Source organism: Cheilinus undulatus, linkage group 16, assembly GCF_018320785.1.
Source record: "Cheilinus undulatus linkage group 16, ASM1832078v1, whole genome shotgun sequence".
In the NCBI taxonomy this organism is placed as follows: domain Eukaryota; kingdom Metazoa; phylum Chordata; class Actinopteri; order Labriformes; family Labridae; genus Cheilinus; species Cheilinus undulatus.
In genome coordinates, this window is record NC_054880.1 from 33078615 (window position 1) to 33100523 (window position 21909).

Consider the following 21909-nt stretch of genomic DNA (forward strand, 5'->3'; position numbering starts at 1 on the left):
TCACACCTGTTAGCACAGGTGTATGAAATCATCACCTAGCCATGCAGTCACAAACATTTGTGACCCTAAAAGGGTCCTTCTAAAGAGCTCAGCAACTTCAAGCAGGTTACTGTGATGGATGCTGGGTTTTCAAGTCAGCTCTCATTGATATCATTAGAAAGTAGAAGCATTCAGGAACAACAGCCATTCAGCAAAAGGGTGGGATTAATGACTGCTAAGGCTCATGGTGTCTAAAAGTCTCCAACTCTGCTGTTTCCATAGCTGAATAGTTCCGAACCTCCACTGGCATTAATGTAAACACTCAAAATGTATGGTGGGAGCTTCATGGATGGGTTTCAATGGCCAAGCAGCTGCATCCAAGCCTCACATCACCAAGTCCAACACCAAGCATCAGATGGAGCGGTGTGAAGCACACCAACACTGGATGGAAAGCAGTGGAAACATGTTCTGTGGAGTGACCAGTCACGCTTCTGTTTGGCAGTCAGATGGGCAAGTCTAGGTTGGTAGAACCTAACCTGCCTGACTGTATTTTGCCAACTGTGAAGTTTGGTGGAGGAGGGATAATGTCATGGGGCTTTCTTTTTCAGGGTTTGGGCCCCTTGCCTCCAGTGAAAGACAATCTTAATGCTTCAGCATACCAAGACACTTAGGACAATATTATGCTTCCAACTGTGTGGCAACAATTTGGGGAAGGCCCTTTCTATTCCAACATGGCTGTGTCCTAGTGTACAAAGGACTATAAAGACATGATTTGTTCATAATGAGTTCAGTGTGGAAGACCCTGGCCTCAACCCAATCCAGCATCTTTGGGATGAACTGGAATGGAGATTGCAAGCCTTCTGGTCCAACATCAGTACCTGACCTCATAAATGCTCTACAGAATGAATGTGCACAAATTCCCACAGAAACACTCCAAAAGCTTGTGGAAAACCTTCCAAGAAAAACAGAGGTTGTTATAGCTGCAAAAGGGGGTCAACTCCAAATTAAAGTACATGGATTTGAATACAGTGTCATTACAGCCCCTGTTGGTGGAATGGTCCGATGGTTTTTGCTTTTGTCCATATAGTTTACTTGAAGAAATGTCAAGGCGGAGAGATGATGGTTGCTCAGACACTAGTTGGATGTTCGTCTACATGTGCCTCCAACTTTTTTTTGTTGTTGGCTGCTATAAAGACAAGAAGTAGCCGTTTGCTGGATGTGAATATGTAATGAATTTGAGACAAAGCAGAATCCCTGGTTGAATTTGGTCTAGATATTTACACTGCTAACCTCAACTCTAAGTGAATGCATTAGTCTGATTTCTAGTGGAAGATTTTACATTGACTTATTTACCGGACAAGTTCAAATTAAAATCTTATTTCAAGATATACTACACAAAACATAAGGCCTGAATCGCCTGTAATAAGCAAAAATATTACCGGTGTGAACTGCAAATTTTTCACAAGTGTCTTCATAAGAAAAGTACAATCTTAATTATGTGTTAGTCTTGGGATAGGATTTTTATCTGGATTTGTCCGGGGAGTTCAAATAAGATGAATACACCTACTTCGATTTAAGTTTGTGGAGTATAATTGTCTTCAAACAGACAGAATACAAACCTCCATGCATTCTCCTATCCTGTTTAATATGCATTTCTATAAATCTCCTGCTGTCCCGGTGATGTAATGAAATATGAAGACACGATGATTTCTTTGCTTGATGTCTCACAGGTCTTCCCTTAGAGCTTGTCTTTTAGTCTACATATTAGTCCAAGCTACAGATCCAGATCTAGACCAGCATTCATCAAACGCAAAATCGGCACTGATCAGAGACCCGTTTCCATATTTTACGTTGAGACAAGTGTTCCTGAATCCTGTGTGCCTCAGCACCAGTAGTCCATTCTTCACACAGTCTCAGGACTCTTATCCTTTTATTATGGTGAAGAGAAACTTCTTCTTCTTCCGGTCTATTTCTCGATGAGCCCCGCTTCTTTGATCTTTGTGTAGAAGAATTTCTCCAGTAAGTTGGCACACTTGTAGTATTCGCTCTCTGGAGGGTTATATTCACGGCAGTTGGTGAAGATGCGCTGCATGTCCGCCATGAACAGCTTACGTGTTGTGTAGTACCTGCTCTTCAGGCGCTCACTCATGGTCTTAAGATCTGAGAGGGGAAAAAGGAAACTCTACAATTAATGCTTCTTTCTAGATATTCATTTATACACTGTTAAAGCTTGAAGTTTGTACACCACTTTTCCAAAAAATTTATTGATGTCTATATATTTACAATTTCATCCAAAAATGCAAACCACTTTTTTTCATTTTGGCAGTTCATTTATGCAAAAGTGGTGTTTTGGAGTGTCTGAAATATAAACTGGAAATACCAAGTTCCATCTGCAAACATGTGCACACATGTGCTTTATGGTATAACACACTGGAGCAAAATTTGCAGCACAGAAGGATGCTGCAAAGTCTTGCTCTTCACTTCCTTATTTCCAGAAAATCTTTTATAAACAGTAAAGTTAATCTTGTAGATTGAAGACTTACCCATGGGGAAGCGAATGACTTGGTAGTACCCTGGTGCTTCTGTTTTCTTTACAGGCTCCATGAAAGGCCAGGCGTTCTGGTGACTCTGAGAGGCAAAGAGCAGGGTAACATTAAAGATTAATGCAGTGGTTCTCAACCATTTTTTCCTGGATCCCCCCCACCCCCACTTGTTTCTAAGAAAAGCTGAGGCCTCCTAAGACCAACACAAATTACAAAGTGATAGATTGCTGTCAAAAATCACCACAGGTTTTAATTGTTTCATGGACAAAACCCTGAGAAAATAAGTCTACATATGTTAATCATACCAAAGACATTTGGATACACTATTTAAGTTAAGTTTGGTCATGTTCTTAGTACAGGCTTTCATAAGTTTCTCACTGAGGACAGTCTTCCATCTAGCCACTCTTCCATAGAGCCCAGATCAGTGGAGGGCTGCAGTGATGGTTGTCCTTCGGAAACTTTGTCCCATCTCCACACAGGATCTCTGGAGCCCAGTCAGAGTGACCATCATGTTCCTAGTCTCCTCCTCTTACTTAGGCCCTTCTCCTGTGATTGCTCAGTTTGGCCAGGCAACCAGCTCTTGGAAGAGTCATGGTAGTGCCAAACTTCTTTCATTTGAGAATTATGTGAGGCCTTCTACTGAGAGGTGTGTGTCTTTCCAAATCATGTCCAATCAGTCCAAGTACCACTGGTGGACCAATCAAGGTGTAGAAACATCTCAGAAAAGATCCAGAGAAATGGGAGGAACCTGAGCTAAATTTACAGTGTTTTTGGATAGGGTCTGAATTCTTATGTCAATGTGATACTTCAGTTTTTATTTTTAATAAAGGTACAACTAATTTCTAAAATTCTGTTTCACTTTATCATGAGAGTATAAAACGAGAGAATTTTTTTCCACTGTATCATCAGGCTGAAACATAAGAAAACTTTAAAAGTAAAGGGGCTCTGAATACTTTCTGAATTACCTGTATTTGTGTGTCAGCCCCTTACCTTCACATGTTGGAGGATGGTCTTCAGAGTGCTGTACAGTTGATCTGGGTCCTTTAGTTCCTTCCTGTAGTAAAATAAGTCAAAGAAAAATGACTGCTCTGTCTACCTTTTATCCAAGATTAAAGTTTGAACAGTTGTAGAGTCAGGTTGATCTATAGTTCAGACAAAGTTGAAATGTAGTGCAGCAGGGCTGTCATAATAACAGAACTTTAAATTGTGATATGCACCCAGTATTGGATTGGGATTGGCAGCAGCATGCTTCCCAGGTGCTCCAGCGTTTGCTAGAGCCCGATTAAAACCAGAAGTGTATTCAACTGTTGATGGTAAAATCATAGTGGAAGATGAACTGTTGCACTTCCTTGCTGTCAAATTAAGAACATTAAGTCAGGATGAAATTATCCTGTTAGCTGCAAACAGCACTGATTTAGGTTGGATAGAAGCTTCTAAGAAGACGCTGTTTGAACTTTGTCCTACCACGCAACGAAACATCTCACACAAAGGAGCCCAGAAAGACGCAAATAATATCAAAAGCTGTCTCAAAGTGCTAAATGAGTGTGGAGACAATGTTCCGCTATTTGTATCTTACTATTTGGATGAGCTGCCTCCTGTAACTTTTACTAACATGGACGTCTGCGGTCTGCTCCGAAAAGAAGAGCAGCTTCACACAGAGGTCTCTGTCATGAAACACGCGCTACTCCTGCAGACTGAAACCAGTGAGGGTCTGCGCGCAGTCACGGCGGGCATTAACCACCGGGTTTGTGCCCTGGAGCAACGCGCTTATCACGGCTGTGCTGGCTATCCTGCGCTGGTGGAGCGCCGCGGCGCGGATAATGCTCGGGCCGCCGAGGATAACCGCTCAGCGGCTGCGGGCAGTGCTGATGGCTCGACGGGGGTGACTGAGGCTTCAGGTGACGGACACCGAGAAGGTGAGGCACAGAGACCGCCGTTTTTAACAGTGGAGAGTGCTACACCAGCAGCTCGTTCTGAGTTAACGACGGCCTCAGCTGGGTCTCCAAAATGGAGCCAGGTGGTGAATAGGGGGCAACGGAAGCCTTCAGAGATGGTGGATGCCAAACGGGGACTAGGTGCTGACCAGAGCCATTGAGAGAGAGAGTTTTGACACTCCCATATACTCCAATAGAAATTGAGGAATGCGGAAGTCACGTGGCTCATGGGGAGCCCGATAGTTCCAAACAGCGAATAGTTCCAGCCGAGAGCCCGTGTTTTCAGCGTACCCCAGAACAACTCACCGAGTAAGTACACAAAATTACGGTTTATGTTTACATTTTGTCTCATGAGCTGACATCTTGTTAGCCTAGGCATTATAGATATTATATATATAGATAGCTTTAGTTAATGTTAATCAAAAAATAATACGTAGTTAACTTCCAAATGCAGTAAGCTAATATGAGCAGCACATAAGTTAGTTCGTAGTTAGCACAACCACATGTCAGTTTGTCCACATTAACCTCAAAATAATTTCAGACGTCTGTGCTCTTTAGCATACAAAGTTTATCTTTGTTATTAGATTTTTTTGTTTAGCTGAGGAACAATTGTGATATTATAGACCCAGTTTTATTATACTGAATACATGTTTGAATACATAATTGATAGGAATGTGTACAGATAAACAATGTATGGTTATTTATTGAAACAATTAAAATCAAAACACACATCAGCTGAAATGAAAATGTTTTGTAAAAAGTAAAATATTCAAGAAAAGTATAAAACAAACAAATTATATTTCTTGGTAAAAAAAAAAAAAAAAATTAAATAAATAAATACTGTTGTATGAAAAGTATAAACTAACTTTGCTGCTGTCTTTTACAGTCGCCTCAGTGTTCGAGTTTTAGCGGACTGGATGGGATGGTGTCACATGACCAGTACTACTTCTTCTCTGGGGTTTCCAGCAGGCTACCTGCCTTCCTACACCTGGGTTCCTATCACCTGACTACACAGCCAGTAGTTTTTTTTTCTCCAGTCTGCAGGTGGATGTTATCTTTAATGTCAAAACAAGTTTGTAATAAATAGATCCTATTTTTATTGCTGTTACAGCTCATGTTTGAAAAACTTTAACATGTAATGAAAAACTATGACGTACTAATAAATGTGTTTACTGCAGCTTTGACTCTGTTTTTATTTTACTGGTAAAGTGACTTTAGAATGCAGTGTTGATGCATTTAGGATTTAAAGTTGTCTTTGTACTATTCTCTCTATGTACAGGTAAACTTTGTAAAGCTAATATTAAAACTTCATTGCAAAATTTCCTACAACAACATTCCATCAAGGGAACATTTAACAGTGCTTACCAGGTAACTTGAGTTGAAAGGTAAATTCTGCAATTTAAATTTGATACAAGAACATACTGTAAACTGGATTATAGTTCAATGTTTTGCCTGTAAAAAACCTACAGTAAACCATTGTAATATAAATACAGTATTAAACTGCAAAATAAATCGCTGTAAATTACTGTGATTTATTTTGTGTTTCTTTATCCCTTTGTCATTGTATTTTAGTATCCTGTGTGAAGCACTTTAAATTACCTTGTTGCTGAAATGTGCTATACAAATAAACTTGCCTTACAGTAACAAACAGCAGTTTACCAGGGCATTATTGGCAGCTTTTTGCCAGGGACGTACTGTAAATTCAACAGCCATATATTTACAGTGTGATAATAACATAAAAAAGTAATTGTAAAATTAAAGTAAATAAATGCTTACTACCATTGGATTTCAAAAAGACGGAAGAAAAGGGTTAAGCTAAGGTAAAAAAAAAAAAAAGGTGGATACAGAGGCAATGCTCAGGTGGGACTGTGCATGTATGTGGCTTAGTTATGGTTTTAGTGAGGTTTAAACTTTAGATAGGTGATAAATAGGCAATTAACGTTATCCAAGTTTCATTAAAGGTTGATGTTTTTTGTGTGTGCTTTCATTATTTTCAACATTGAAGTAGGAATCCCATTTTACCTCCAAAATTTAAAAGCAGCTAAATGAATAATCCTGTCTTATAGCAAACCCCAATAATATACACGAAGGCATAATTATGATTAATGCACATTATGAACTTTTCATATAATAGAAAATTTCTTCTTATATACTGCATTAGCAGCAACAATATAGTTATGACAACGAATGTATTTGCTGTTCCCTCAAAAAGTTAACAGAAAAAATGTTTAATCTTGTCTCTATATCACATAAAAAATACTATTATACATGTGGTCAAATTCATAATAAGTACAAATTGTGCATATATAGTCACTGAAAATTGCCCCTTATGTATTAGCAGCAACAAAAATAGTTGCTACTGTCATTGTAATCCCTATTTACCCCCAAAATTTATCATTGACAAACTCAACAATCCTGTATTTTGATCACTAAAATGGCATCTATTAGTTAAAGTTGTAATATTATACAATAAATATGAGTATATGATAATCGAAATAACAATCACTTTGGATTAAAAGCTAATATTTACTGAAATCTCTCGTTGCTGCGGTCTCTCCCGCTCGAAATTATTCAGACTGACAGCTCTGATATGTTTGGAACTATTTCGAGCTACATGAACCACGTGACCGCGCGGCGGCGAGATCAAAGCGTGTCGTAACTCTCTCTCTCTCTCAATGGCTCTGGTGCTGGCAAATCTACGTTGGGACAGAAGAAAGCTGGCAAAACTATCGCGGGCACTGGAGCTGCAGGAAACATCAAAATGATCACAACTAAACGGGTGAGGGTCTTTGCCACTAGGTTCTCACCTGATATAGACGTTGAAACTCTGCGTGCTCACCTTGAGGATAAACTTGGTCGCGAGGTGTCATGTGAAAGGATTGATACTGTAAACAGCAGGTATGCATCATTTAAAGTATCCGCCGAATGCAAAAACGTTGATGACATGTATGACCCGGAGCTCTGGCCAGAGGGGGCGTATGTGCGGCGTTTTTATGAACCACGTAAATCTGGAGTCACTGGCGTTAATGCTGCTGCTTTATGTGCTGGGGTTAGGAGTGTGCTCGCTACTGGCATGAATGCCCCAAAATGAAGCTGCTATGGATATAAGCCTCCTGTCATACAACTGTCGTGGCCTGCGCTTGGGGCAGAGCGCAGAGGATAAAGCTCGCCGCATGATTGTGGATCAGTTGTTAGAGCACTGTGACATTCTGTGCCTACAGGAAACCTTTCTAGCAAAGCAGGATCTTAAAGGACTTAATTCCATTAGTGACAGTTTTCATGGGGCTGGAGAGTCCACCACTGACCTCAGTCTGGGCATGAAAAGGGGCAGAATACCTGGAGGTGTGGCAATTCTCTGGAATAAGAAATTGGACTCAGCGATAAATGTCATTAGACTTGGTGTGGATTGGTGTGTGGCTATACACTTGAAACAGCATGACAAGGAGTTTGTCATTTTAAATGTTTATACTCCATATGAATGCCTACATAATGAAGAAGACTATATAAATAAGCTTGCTTTTATTAGTTCGTATTTACAAAATGAGTGTTTCAAAAGTATTTTTATTGTTGGGGATATGAATGCAGACATTTCAGACAGGAGCTCAGTCTAACCACTTGAATCATCTTTGTGGAGATAACAATTTAATACTCTCCAGCCGAGAGCTTTTGCCATCTGAAAGTTACACACACATAAGTGAGGCCTGGCACACTACCTCCTGGTTAGACCATTGTCTTTCTACTGCTGATGCTCACGCCTCATTGACACACATGGGAATTTTATATGATGTATCTACTTCTGATCATATTCCTGTGTTATTAGGTTTGATAACATCCCTGCAACTGTGAAATGTGCAAACAATTCCATTCGTGACCAATTGGACTGGTCCTCTCTTTCATGTGAAGACATTGCTTCCTATTGTGCATACACTGATCAATTGCTGAGTGATATATATCTGTCTAGAGAGGCTCTCGTGTAAAAACACTAACTGTACAAACACTGAACATAAAACAGATATTTCTGTAATGTACACAAATATTATTACAGCTTTACTTGAAGCCAGTGAGCTCCATATTAAGTATAAAAAGAAAGGAAAAGTTAGGCCTGGCTGGAGCACATATGTGGCTGAATTCTATGCTGAAGCCTGTGAAGCTACTAAATCCTGGGCAATGGCTGGCAAACCAAGACAGGGACCCATTTTTGAATATAAGAAGCATACAAATGCAAAATATAAATATGCACTACGTTTCATCAGTAAAAATGAGCAAATCCTGAGGGCTGACTCCATGGCCAAGAAACTTTTATATAGTAATAGCAAAGCTTTCTGAAAAGAGGTGAAATTGATTAATAACTACAAACCGTCTGTACCATGTACAGTAGATGGAGGCTCTGGTGCAAATGCTATTGTTGACCTTTGGCGACAGCATTATAGTAAACTATTTAACTGTGTCCCGTCTGAATGCTTTCAAGTGGATAATGTTGAAAGTGTAGATATGATAAGGTCCCATGAGGTTTATCAAGCTATCAAAAACGTATCCGTGAATAAATCAACAGGTATGGACTCTGTCTCCGCTGAGCATCTTAAGTTTGCAAGCTCAAGGTTAGCTCCACTTCTTGCTCTATGCTTCTCTGCCCTCTTAGTTCATGGCTTTCTTCCAGACTCTATGATGACAGTGCTGTTGGTTCCTGTGGTCAAAGACAAGGCAGGAAAAGTGGGTTGCTCAGATAATTATAGACCCATCGCTCTTGCTAGCATATTGTCCAAAGTTATTGAACAAATTTTCCTGGAAAGGATTAATAAATTAATTGCTTCAACAGATAATCAATTTGGCTTCAAATCCAAACATGGCACAGACATGTGTATATATGTCTTAAAGGAACTACTGAGTGATTATAAGAGGAAAAATTCATCTGTTTTTATGTGTTTTTTAGATGCCTCTAAGGCATTTGATCGTGTGAATCATGGGAAATTATTTAAAAAATTGAGTCAAGCTGGTATCCCTAAATATTTAGTCAGAATCCTGTCTTATTGGTATGCTCATCAGAACATGCAAGTTAGATGGGACAACTGTGTGTCTGCTCCCTTTCAGGTTAGTAATGGAGTCAGACAGGGGAGCATTTTATCTCCTATTGTGTTTAATTTTTATATGAATGAGCTCTCAAATCAACTAAGCTCATGTAGAACTGGCTGTATGGTTGGCAGTACAGTGGTGAACCATCTTATGTACGCTAATGATTGTGTGATCCTTAGCCCAAGCTCATCCGGTCTTCAGCAGCTCCTTAATGTGTGTTCTATGTACGGGGAACAACATGACATAAAGTACAACGATACAAAAAGTGTTATTATGATCTGTAGAACCAAGGAAGATAAACATATGGTTTTTCCTGATTTTAAACTGGCAGATAACACTCTGAATACCTGCAGTGAAGTAAAATATCTTGGTCATGTGATCACAGATCAGCTGACAGATGATGAAGATATTTATCGCCAGTGTCGCATGTTGTATGTACAAGCTAATGTATTGTCACGTAAATTTGGGGGCTGCACTGATGGGGTGAAACCGACTCTGTTCAAAGCGTTCTGCACACCTCTGTACACTGCACATCTGTGGACGAAGTATAAAAAAGTTAGCCTTCAGAGACTACAAGTGGCTTATAATGATGCGCTGAGAATATTGTTAAAAATGCCTAGAGGGACCAGTGCCAGTGAAATGTTTGTGACTGCCCGTGTTAACACTCTTCAAGCTGTACTAAGAAAGTTAATGTATAGGTTTATCTGTCGGTTAAATGATACTGAAAATGTAATTGTTATGGTAATGGCGAATATTGCATACAGTGCCACACGCTGCACATCTCAGCTTTGGAAGCACTGGTATAAGTGCCTTTTGAAAACTGGCTGCTAGACTTTTTTGGTTTGTTTTTAATTGTGTTTTTTAACCCCCTGTCTTGTGTTTGTGTGTATGGACCCTGAGTCTGAAATAAAATCTATCTATCTATCTATCTATCTATTGGGTGCCAGAAAACTAAGGTCAAAATTTGATGCATTAATTTTTTAATCGGTTCATCCCATGCTTATTGTCCCTTTCAGTACACTCCGGTTCAGCCTCTGCAATGACCCCCTGCATCACAGTGATGTAAAATAAGTCCACCACTGCTCCTTAGGGTCTCATTTACCTTTAAAAACTCAGAGACAGCTTCGACAAGTCAGAAATCATCTGCACCTTCTGTTATCAAATGTTTTACTTTAACTTTATTCTCTTCCTAATCCAAAATAACCAAGCCAAAATAATAAAGACATTATTGTTTCTAAACATGCAGAAGTGAGAAAGTACTGAATACCATACAACTTTTACAGCCTCTCTGTACAGTATTAGTACTTACCCTTTTCCCACAGGCTTCCAGCCAGTTTCACCTGTTAATGCGCAGAAACTTGAATTAGCAGTAAATCTCATTTTATAGAAAGACATCCTTATTGGAATAAAGGTGAGACAAACTGATAAAGAAAAGCAACGTACGTATGCCAGGAATGCTCTCAATGGGAATCTGCCGAACTCCTTCCTTAAAACAGGAGAGTCCGGGGTAGACTTTTCTGATCTGAGCCTGCTTCCTCTCGATCAGCTTCTTGATGATCTGAGTGACACACATTTTAAATAATGATTAGTGCAGACACAAAAACAGGAAAGAGAATATGTTAGTGTAAGAAAAAGACAAACAACACACCTCCTTCTGCTTCTTGATAATGACAGAAAACTCAGTGTAGGGGATGCTGGGGTTGAGTTCACAGCCCATGAGTGTGGCTCCCTCGTAGTCCTTGATATAGCCCACGTACTTGGCTTTGGGAACCTTGATGTCCTTCGAAAAACCCTGACACAGTTTTTAAGGAGAGCAGTATTTAATATAACCTAACATTAAACAACACCATCACCTTTTTAAAATTAATTTCTGCATTACTTACTGTCAATATCATGAAATATAAAAAAAATGCTAGTGAAAAGACATAAAAAATAACCTCACAGGAGTTTTAAACTCTACAGAAATGATGAAAAAGTGATCTTCTTTAGATTTGTCTGCTGCCTTTGATACAGTTGACCATCAGACTCTCTGATCATGTTTTGAGGTATGTGTAGGACTTAGAGGTACTGTCTTTAAGTGGTTCCAATCTTATCTCACGGGGAGGACTTTTTCAGTACATTTAGACCAGTACTCCTCTGCTATGGCCCCAGTAGGTTGTGGGGTCCCTAAAGGTTCAATTCTAGGCCACACTCTGTTTTCTTTGAATCTGCTTCCTTTGGGGTCAGTTAAAATACTTAATTTTTTCCACTGCTTTGCTGATGATTTGCAGTCTCAATGCATGCTCTGTTAGATTGTCTTGAAGATGTTAAATCCTAGAAGGAACTAAATTTCTTTACACTGAACAAAAAGAAAACTGAAATTATTGTCTTTGGTCAGCCTGGTTCAGCTTTCCTGGACCTCTAGTGTCCTACAGTTGCCCCTATGTAAAAAATCTTGAAATTATCTTTGATCGCTGCTTTAAATTTCGTAAACAAATATCATCAGTGGTAAAGACAAGTTTCTTCTAGCTGTGACTCCTAGGGAAGGTAAAGTCCTATCTCCCCTTGAATGAGTTTGAAAGGGTTATTCACGTTTTGAGAACTTAGACTTTTGTAATTCTCTGCACACTGGTATCGATCAGCCTTGCAAACATTGCACATGCTAGCCCCACAATACTTGTCTGAGTTGTTGCACAATGATGCTCCGGTAAGAGCGCTGAGGTCAACACATCAGATGATCTTAGATGTTCCAGAGTGCAGGCTAAAAACACGAGGTGACCAAGGGTTTGAGTAGGCTTCTCGAGAGAGTGTGGAACAGTGTACCTGAAAATATTAGAACTGCTCAATCTATTGAAAACCTTAAGTCCTTGCTTCAGACTAACCTGTTTGAACTGACTTTTAATACAAGTAGAGCATTGCAAGAGGATCTGGCTGCAGACCTTTATGGTGTTTTGGGCTCACCTGATGGAGACCTCTACAATGGGGTAACCTCCACCATGGGCTTATGGTAAGTGACTATTTTTACAACAGCAGAATTTTATAAATAAAAATCCAAAAATGTACTGAGGGGGGTACACTTGAGTTTAACACAACACAAACTAAGGAAAACCCGAAGAGGGTTAGGGTTAGGCACCCAAACCCCAAAAGGTTAGGATTAGGGTAAGGGGGATAAAAGTAAAAATAACACACCACAAACTAAGGAAAAAACTGACAAGGGTTAGTAATTCACTTCCCGCTTCACGGTCAAAGTGGACCCACTGTAGAAGTCTACAGCAGATGAGCCCAAAATGTCTCACCATAGAGGTCCGAAGCCAGATACTTCTCGATCTTTCAGATAGGGTAGGGTTGGCTCTTATAATACTCTTTATTTTTTGCTATTTTTCAGAATAGTTTGCTAAAGTGTTTTTATTATCTTCTTTCTCATTATTCAGTATAAATTTTGTCTTAAAATTGTGCACCACGTTGGTTAACTGAAGCTGTTTTAAGCATGCTATAGAAATGCCAAAAAAGTTCATATTTGAAAAGAGGTCACTTGTCCACATTACCTGTTTCTTGAAGTAGCCAATGGCGTACTCATCAGCGTATGTGAGGAAGTTGAGGATTTCATGTTTTATGTGGTACTCCTTCAGGTGGTTCATTAAATGGGTGCCATAACCCTACAACCATGTAACCAAGAACGAAAAAGGTTACAAATGGACCAGTCAGAGAGCAGGATAGACTATCATCATGAACAGAAACTCTCACCTTGACCTGTTCATTGGAGGTGACCGCACAGAACACAATCTCTGTAAAACCCTGTGATGGAAACATCCGGAAGCAGATCCCTCCAATCACCCGGCCGTCTTTGATCAGCGACAGAGTTTTGTGCTTCCTGTTGAATTAAAAAGTATAAAATATGTTTTAAAAGAGGTTAAATGAAGTAGAGTTCATCTGTTACATCTCTGGCTATGATGGAGTACGTTCACACTCACGGATCGAAGACCAGCCGGGTGATGTACTCTTTAGGCATACGAGGCAGCTGGTGAGAAAACACGTTTTGGAGGCCGACGAGCCACATCAGGATCCTCTTATTGGGTTTCTGGTTCAGGGAGTTACCAATCACGTGGAACTCAATCACACCCCTGCGCTCCTCAAGGCGGGCGGCTTCGTCACGTGCAGAGTGAGCGGACAGCAGGCTGGTCTGGAGAGAGGGCATGAAAGTCACAACAGTTACTATCACTGTGACTGCGGAACATATTTCTGCTTAAATTAAATTATTTCCGTGGTCACAGTTACTATCACTGTGACTGCGGAAGATATTCCTGCTTAAATTAAATTATTTCCGCAGTCACAGTTACTATCACTATGACAGCGGAAATAATTTAATTTAGGCAGGAATATGTTCCTCTTTGGAAGACGTAAGATGGTGTGCATCTGTACATTTTATTTTACTCAGTTTTCCTGTGATAAAAGTATGTTATGGATGTTTATCCCACAGTAACACAATAAAAACGCTGGTTTTCCAGTGTTAAGGTCACCTTGGCCATTTTTCTGAGAAATGACTCCATATCACAGGAAAACCAGTGTTGTTATCCTGACCTAATAATAAAAATAATAATAATTTAAAAATAACAATTTTATTTATAAAGTACCTTTCAGAAAATCAAAGACACTGTACAATAGTTAAAAAGACATTACACACCAAAAAAGACATCATAACAGCTAAACAAGCAGACAAACAAGACATTTTATCAGTTAATATTTTATGACTGGAATAACAAAATACGATAAAATACTTACAACATCAGCCAATAATTTACCAGTGCTGATAATTATTGTGCATCCCTAATTTTTATCTTTTAAGGTAGCCAAATTTAACATCAAGCCAGGGACTGCAGCTGGAAACTAGCCTTTTGACTACCTCTGGCATCATTACAGAAAGGCTGATTAATACCATTGTCCCTGTAAAATAAATAAACCAATGAATTGTACTTCATCATCACTTGTCATTCCATTCAGTACTAAGATCTGATGACTGCAGGAGCAGTGATGATCGTTACGATGCAGCTAACATACTGGTCAAAGCAGCTGCCAATCAGAGGGGCATGCTGGCGGATAAAGGTGTTTGCCTTTTTTATGGTAAAAATATTTAATATGCAAGTAGTGGACGACCTGCTCTAAAGGTGATGAGAGTACTTGTATACAGAAATGACTTCAAATGCCCATCCCCACTGCAAAGCACAGAACAGCTGGTTACCTCTGGAATGGCTGCAGGGTCAGCAATAGTTGCCATGACTTCATTGATGAGCTCCATGGGGATGTCGCCCACCACCCTGGGTCTCTTGTTTTCCTCATGGTTGAGAGGCTCCGAGGGTTTACGCTTTTCTCCAACTGTGATGGAGGAACACAGAGTTAGTCATACTTGCGCATGTAAGGATGCATGCTTGAGAGGCACTGGTAGACTTCAGTCGTCAGATTTTGATCATTCATTTTTATTAGCCTTTCAAAGTGAGGTAAAAAACCCTCAATAACACATAAATATAGTCACATTTTCCCTAGTGCAGCTGATTACTGTTGGATATGCCATGTGTGTGAGTCAGTGTCAGATTAATAACAGGTTTCTCTGTCATACCTGGGTTTGGCTCGAGTACAGACGCTGTCTTCCTTGCGGGACTGACGCTGCCGCAGGTGGAGGCGTCTACTGACACAGGACTGGTGCTGTAGTACAATGGCCTGGCTACAGGGGGCGCACTGATAACTAACAGAGAAAAATAAAGATATTTTGTTGACTGTTGAGTTGACCTTGTCTTCCTAAAGGATTATCAACAAAGCTCGCTTCTAATGCAGTGATTCCCAAAGTGGGGCCCAAAGTCACAACAGTGGGTGCAGGGAGGCTATGTAAAGCCAATGCTCAATGTTTAGCACTGCTATCAAAGTATGGCACATTTAGAGAGAGGTCTTTCAAAGTAAACATGGGGCCAAAAACAAATCTACACCAGATATCACAGTGACTAAATCAAAGACCAGAAAATGTGGTGAGTTATGTCTTTCCTTCTGCTTCACCTGAACAACCCCGGGTTATCAGGAGAACCAGATCATCCTTTAGCATCACTCTAGTGTGAGTTTTTTTTTCTGCTGTTACCTCAATCAAGATAAAATACAGATAAAAGCTAAAAACTGAAAATGAGCTAAGAGTATCAGTCTCAAGTTGGAAGTTTAATGTTGCAGCTGCTGTTCTGTAACCTTGCAAAGTAGATGGATTTGCCAGACTGTCATCTGTCATCAGACAAATTCATCTTACAAAGATCCAATCCACAATGTTTGTGCCAAATCAGCTTCATTTAAGGAGAACAAGGCAGTAGCTACGTGTGGTGTTTCAGTCTCCTGAAAGCTGATAGCAATGGCTACCACCAGTGTAGCAATTAGCTCAGATGTAGCTATAGTATAGCGGCAGTTTTATCAGAACTGCACCACATTTCTGTATGAAAAAAAGAGCACAGAACAGGACTGAAGGCTTTTCATACAAAAAGGTGTTTTCGCGCTTCTGCCAGGCTGCTTTAGCATGAGTTACTGGGGCGTGATTAGCTCTAATGTAGCCACAGCAGCAGTTTTATCAGAACTTGACCATATTTCTTTATTAAAACAAGAGCCTCACTGAAAGCTTCTAATGGTGGAGAACACATTTTCACTCTTCTCCCGACCGGCCTCAGTATGAGTTTTTCCACATCAAGCTCTACTGCTCATAAACTATGGTAGTGATTGCCTGTTGAGCAAAGGTTCGTACTGATGCTGCTCATGTCTACTACCTCATTTTGTCTTGTTGCTCTGATTGGCCTGTCATGAATGTGACAGACAGAACATTGTCCAATCAAGTGTTTCTTGAAAAGTTCCGCCCATCATAAACGCTTTGTATTGGAGCTTTGAAAATAAATCCATGACATGGAGATATGAAACAGTCTATATGGTGTCAGGTTAGCTGTTCTGTACTTTCAGCAGACAATGTTTGAGTTAAATTCTAAGAATATTGGAATTTATTAGCAAAGGGCGTGACTGTGTGTTCAGCATCTATTGATTTATGTTGATGTGTGTGCAGTGATGAGTGGGGGGGGGGCTTAACAATTTATTCAACTACCAAAGGGGAGCAGCAGGAAAACGTTTGGGACCCACTTTTATAATGCATTGGTTCCCACCGTTTTTTTCTTTGGAGCTCCCTCTTCTTGTATCAAAGACAACCTGAGCTGCACAACTGTAAAGATTTACCCACAAAAATTCAATACTATTCCTATTATGCACAATCACAAAACGGTAATAATGAATAACTGGATTAAGTCGAATGCATCATCTGACAAAGAATGGATCACTGAAGCAGCAGAACTTATCAGGCTGGGAAGATCACTTTCAGGCTGCAATATTATGATAATATACAGCACATACAGAAACATGGGCTTCATTGGAAAGTAACTTGACATCACTCAAGAAATATGGATATAAATTGCTGTAAAAAAAAGAAAAAAGGAAAAATGAAATGCCTTCCATGACCATTTCATTTGGAATCGCTGTTAATGGATATTCTGTCGCTTGATTTGACAAGTGATTGTCTTTGTCTCTCCTATATGAATTTATTTTTACTTTTCAACGATATCAAACAAATAAAAAGGGATTTGTTATTAGTTGGGTGACTAGTATTGATTGAGATGTTTATTTGAAGGGGCTGTGTCTAGGGTTTGGATGAGATACAATGTTTTATTGATAAAACCCTAAGAAAATTTTATTACCAAAAGGCCTGTATAAAATATTTAAAAGTGTTCATTATGATTTTAATTCATATGTGTCAATCCAATTTTGATAACCTCAGAGCAGACAAAGCCTCAAACCCCCTCTGAGATCTTTGGTGCATTCCCCAGGAGAGTCCTGGACTCAAGTTTGGGACTCACTGTTCTAATGAATGTCTGGGGGTGTGTGTTACCTGTGTGGATTGGAATCTGCCCTCCTGACGCTCCTGCCAAAAAGTCTTGGCTCCAGATGGGAGAGCTGTGGCTGTACACCTCCTCCTCTAACATAGACAGGAACCTGAGCCAAGTGAAAAAAACATTATTAACAAAGGCGTGCACGTGTTTTTTCTTCTTCTTTGTGCTCTGACACAGAGAATGTGGGAACACAAATGTGAATGTCTTTGACATGTTGCAGATCTTATTGTGTCAACAACGTCATGTCTCAGCGTGTGTTTGTTTTCTTACTTAGGAAAGTGTGTGAGAATGAGTGTGCGTTTCTCAGGTGGCAGCTTGTCCTTCTCCTGTCTGGCTTGCTCTAACAGCTGTTTCCTCATCACAGTGAACACTGAACGCAACAACGTCCGGCCGAAAATCTGTGTGGTCTCGTAGCGTGGCAGACTGTCACAGAACTGGGGCACGTTGCAGTAGCAGAGCCATCTAGAGCAGACAAAGACGACTGTCAAACTTCTGATGTGATTCATGTTAACAAGGAATCTGGAGCGGATGCTACCTGGTGTAGTTGGCTTTGTATCCAGCCACATCATCGTTGGGAACTCTCTGGCGTCTCTGCGAGGGCGTCTCCAGCTGCCAGTAGTTGATCTGGTTTAGAAACATCTTGGCAAGCTCCATGATGGTTTGACGCTCTTTGGATGGCAGGTGGCTGAATTTGTACTGCACAAAATTGTTCACCCCCTGTTTGGAAAATGGAATATAAATAAGGAGGAACATAGAAAAAGAAAGCTCTTGTTTCTGTTTAATAATATCACTTTTCTTTTTCAGTTGAAGGCAGTGGGCTTTCATATTTATTTAAAACTCTCATACAGTACACGTAATATTGGTACAAAGGTAAAAAGTGACATCTGCCATTTCTGTGCCTCCTTCCTACCCCACACAGATAGTCTCCTGCTGTGAGGGGCATGTATGAACAAGAATCTTGGAAAGACTTGAGGGGTAGCATGCCTCAGATGTTCACGAAATCTGCCAGCTATTGCTTACATGAGAGCAGCTACAGACGAACAGGATATTTTACCTGCTCAATGCTGGGTTTTTCAAACGGAGGACTCTCTTGTGCTTCTAGCATCGGTTTACCCATCTGTAGGATGGACTTCCTCAACAGCTGGATAAAGCATAACAAGAAAAGAGTGTTTTCAAAATTGTACGCTTGCATATAGTAAAGTTCTATGCATGTTACTTTTTTGTAAAAGCAGAGACTCACCTTGAAGAGGGAGAAGTAGACCTGCTTTGTGTCAGCATCCTCCTCTTTGTGAACGCAGGTGTAGAGATACTCCACATCCAAAACGATACCAAGAAGTCTGTTCATTTCCTCTTCAGAAACATTTTCTAAATGGGTCACATGATCACCTAGAACAGAAAAATTGAACTCTTTATGGCTATAATATTAATGTTTCACTAAACAGGGCAGGTAAAGAAGAGTAAAATGCCACTTGTCCTCACTCTCTAAAGATCATTTTTACAGATGCACAATATTGGATCTTTGCTGATATCTGATATCTAAACGGCTTGGCTGAAATCTACTGCAGACTTGGACGTGCACACAGGGCAATACGTTCACTGGGCAAGACAGTGTGGTTTTCCTAGTTGCTGAACATAAGGACAAAAGTCACGGTCTTTGGGTCCTTGGTCCTCCTGGTCTTACTACAAGCTTATGAGGCCTGGATATTGAGGTGCCAACTGGACTCCTTTGTGACAACTTCTCCATTATTCATCTTTGGGTATCGTTGTTAGACAGTGTGTCTAATGCTGACAGACTCAGGAGAGTGGGGATGGAAAGGGTCAGATGCTTGATACAGGAACAGCAGCCGCACTTTACTGGGCCTAATCCAGCTCGCTGCACACTGGGTGCCCAAGATCCAGTGGGCTGGTACAGACATCAAGTGCTGCCAGGGGCAGTGTTAGTGGAGGGGCCAGCTGGGAGGGTACCTGAAAGATGGGGCATGGGCCTGGAGGATGGCCATCAGGAGGCCAGAGCAAAAGTGCTGAACTGGCATATGCTCTCATTCCTGACCTGATATTTAAATGCAGTTTAGACCTACAACTTCAGTCCTTAAAACACATAATTTAAATTTTGAGGATGAACAAATTTACAAATTTCAGTTCTTCAAATAGACTTTAAATTGTGAGGAATTATTTTATTTCTGTTTATTTAAATCTGTTTAACCAGGAAAACCTCATTGAAATTATTTTTTTTATTTTTAAAGCACTTTGTGCTAAATTGCTTGGTACAAAGAGTGTGATATAAATAAAGTTGGTTGATGGCTGGCTGGATGGATGGTTGGGTGCTTTATTAATCCTGAAGGAAGTTCAAAGCCATGAAAAATGTTAGCTAACAAACATTTTTACTTTCAGTTGACCAAATATACACTGGCCATGAGCTCCATGAACACTGCTAGATATCCCAAGTGCAGTAACTAGTACCGGTCATTCAAAGGTGGAGTAAGGTGGGTCATGCATACTTAGCCACAACAGGGATAAAATGCAGCAAACTGAATTATTGATGTTAGAGTTTGGACTTGGACTGGGTTTACTCTGTATGCCCAAACTACTGATGATGTATGACAAGGGGTGAAACTTACCTCAAAGTGACTAAATACCTTTTAAGGGCTTTTTATACTGTGATATTTATTGTTATTGTGGACCATGAACCACATTACAATCATGCAATTCCCAACCATATTTATCAGTAGCACCAAGTCACCCCTTACTCATTAGATTTGATCAAATCTAATAATTCTAGATTTGATCATGCAAACGTACCCAAGGTGTGAGAGCAGCTCCGGCAGGGTTCCTGCAGGTTGACCGTGTTGGACTGCTGGTCGGTCCGTGGAGGTGTAGGAGGGGGATTTTGACTTTTCCAGCCATTACACTTGCAGGCTCCTTCAGCCTAGGACAGGATTTAAAAACAGTTTTTAACAGTTTTTTTTTACAGTTTGAAGTGGTATATTCAGACTCAGTGGTTATAATGAATGGCTCTTATAAATTAGTGCTGAATGCATCATACTTAATGAAAACTGAGAGATTTTCTTCATTGTATATTTTGTTTAAATTGCATAATTGTGTAAAGTGTCTGCTTTTTAATCATTACATAAGTTAAAAACATGAATGCATATTTACGTGAAAAACTTTTGAGTAGTGTTCTGATTAATTATGGGTTAAATGCAGCAGACAAACTGCTGAAAAAATACAATGCAGCCCAGTTGAATATTGTCTAATGACCGACTTTATACAAATAAAGGGAGGTGAGGTGGGGTGAGGAGGCCTGTCACCGTCAGCTGGAGCTGCCGTACTGAGCATGCGCATTGAAACAACAACAAACTCCGCCCCCAAAGCAGCTGTCACCCTGTCAAAACAAAGACCCCGTCCCTCTCTGCGGATCATACTTTCATAAATCCACTAAAATCCTCTCTGTGTGCCGCTGACAGACGGCACGGCGACATTTCCCCTGGAAACAGCGGCACACAGAGTCAGACACAGAGAGGGGATGCAGCCTTGAGTGCACAGCCTCCTACTCCCGAGTCTCAGCGCCAAGCCAATGTTTACGTCCACCAACCCCCCACCTCGACAGAAACAGAGTAACATTGGACAAACAGCGCACAGCCTGCAGCTGGAGGGGCTGCTAAACAGCATACCAGTAAAATTAACCCGTCTCATCCACAGTATTAATACCGATTTTTTTTAGTTATTGGCTCGTGCATGCAAAATGAAAAAATGAAGTGCGGCAATGGCTTCCTTTGCTGCGCTTGCATTTTGTAAACTATTGCAACCAAGCCCAGGAAATACCCTTTTAGAGAATAATCCATCCTAAACAGCAGTGTTCACTAAATCTGCAAATAAATCCTACTTTGCAGGATGAATACACTCCGAGTTTTTCCAGTTTCTTCGGCCGAGGTGAGGAGCGGAGTTGCGCCTTCTTCACGGCGATACGTGCGGATCCTCCAGCGGCGCCAGAGCCCTCCGTGCCCCCGGCTCCAGGAGCGGCCGGAACCAGGCCCGAAGCCCCGATGGCCGGCGAACCTTGCTGAATCCCAGCGCTGTCCGCCATGACTCACACCGAACCCCCGACGGGACCCCCGGCCCGGGAAATACTGGCTCTGCCGTCAGCTCTATTCCACAAGCGGAGGATCAGACATGGCGCTCATCCTTATTTTCAATTTCTCACTGTAGGCCCATTTTCCTCCGCTAGGGGACTCAACGGGATAGGCCAATTCAGCTCCAATTCAGAGGAGAGGTCACAAAAAGCGAGCGAGGAATTTCAAGGTCAAATGTGATAGAAAAATGTGGCTTTTTCTACAAAGCCTTGGCTGGGGACATACTGACTGGTCGTTCATGATTATTCAGAAGAATACAGTAGAATATGTGGAATAAATTACTAAAAATCAATACATCAGACCATATAAATGTCAAAACATGTCAATT

At 40.6% G+C, this 21909-nt stretch overlaps 1 protein-coding gene across 1 annotated transcript; it reads right to left on the bottom strand.

Moving 5' to 3' along the window:
• Positions 1 to 653: 653 nt before the first annotated feature.
• On the bottom strand, positions 654 to 21856 carry kat2b (K(lysine) acetyltransferase 2B). Its single transcript, XM_041809179.1, has 18 exons — positions 21335 to 21856; positions 20251 to 20377; positions 18692 to 18837; positions 18506 to 18592; positions 17987 to 18168; positions 17722 to 17913; positions 17451 to 17554; positions 15117 to 15242; positions 14742 to 14875; positions 13477 to 13685; positions 13250 to 13376; positions 13051 to 13161; positions 11175 to 11318; positions 10970 to 11084; positions 10836 to 10866; positions 3513 to 3576; positions 2523 to 2607; positions 654 to 2139 (listed from the first exon to the last, which is right to left on the bottom strand). The coding sequence occupies exons 1-18, from the start codon at positions 21533 to 21535 to the stop codon at positions 1946 to 1948; spliced, it is 2379 nt and encodes a 792-aa protein (XP_041665113.1). The 5' UTR covers positions 21536 to 21856; the 3' UTR covers positions 654 to 1945.
• Positions 21857 to 21909: the final 53 nt, after the last annotated feature.

Coding starts and splice junctions, on each gene's coding strand:
- kat2b (XM_041809179.1), bottom strand. CDS start 21,535: ATGGCGGACAGCGCTGGGATTCAGCAAGGTTCGCCGGCCATCGGGGCT. Junction 15,243..17,450: donor GCAGATTCCAATCCACACAG/GTAACACACACC, acceptor TTTCTCTGTTAG/TTATCAGTGCGCCCCCTGTA. Junction 13,686..14,741: donor ACCCTGCAGCCATTCCAGAG/GTAACCAGCTGT, acceptor CCCTCTCTCCAG/ACCAGCCTGCTGTCCGCTCA.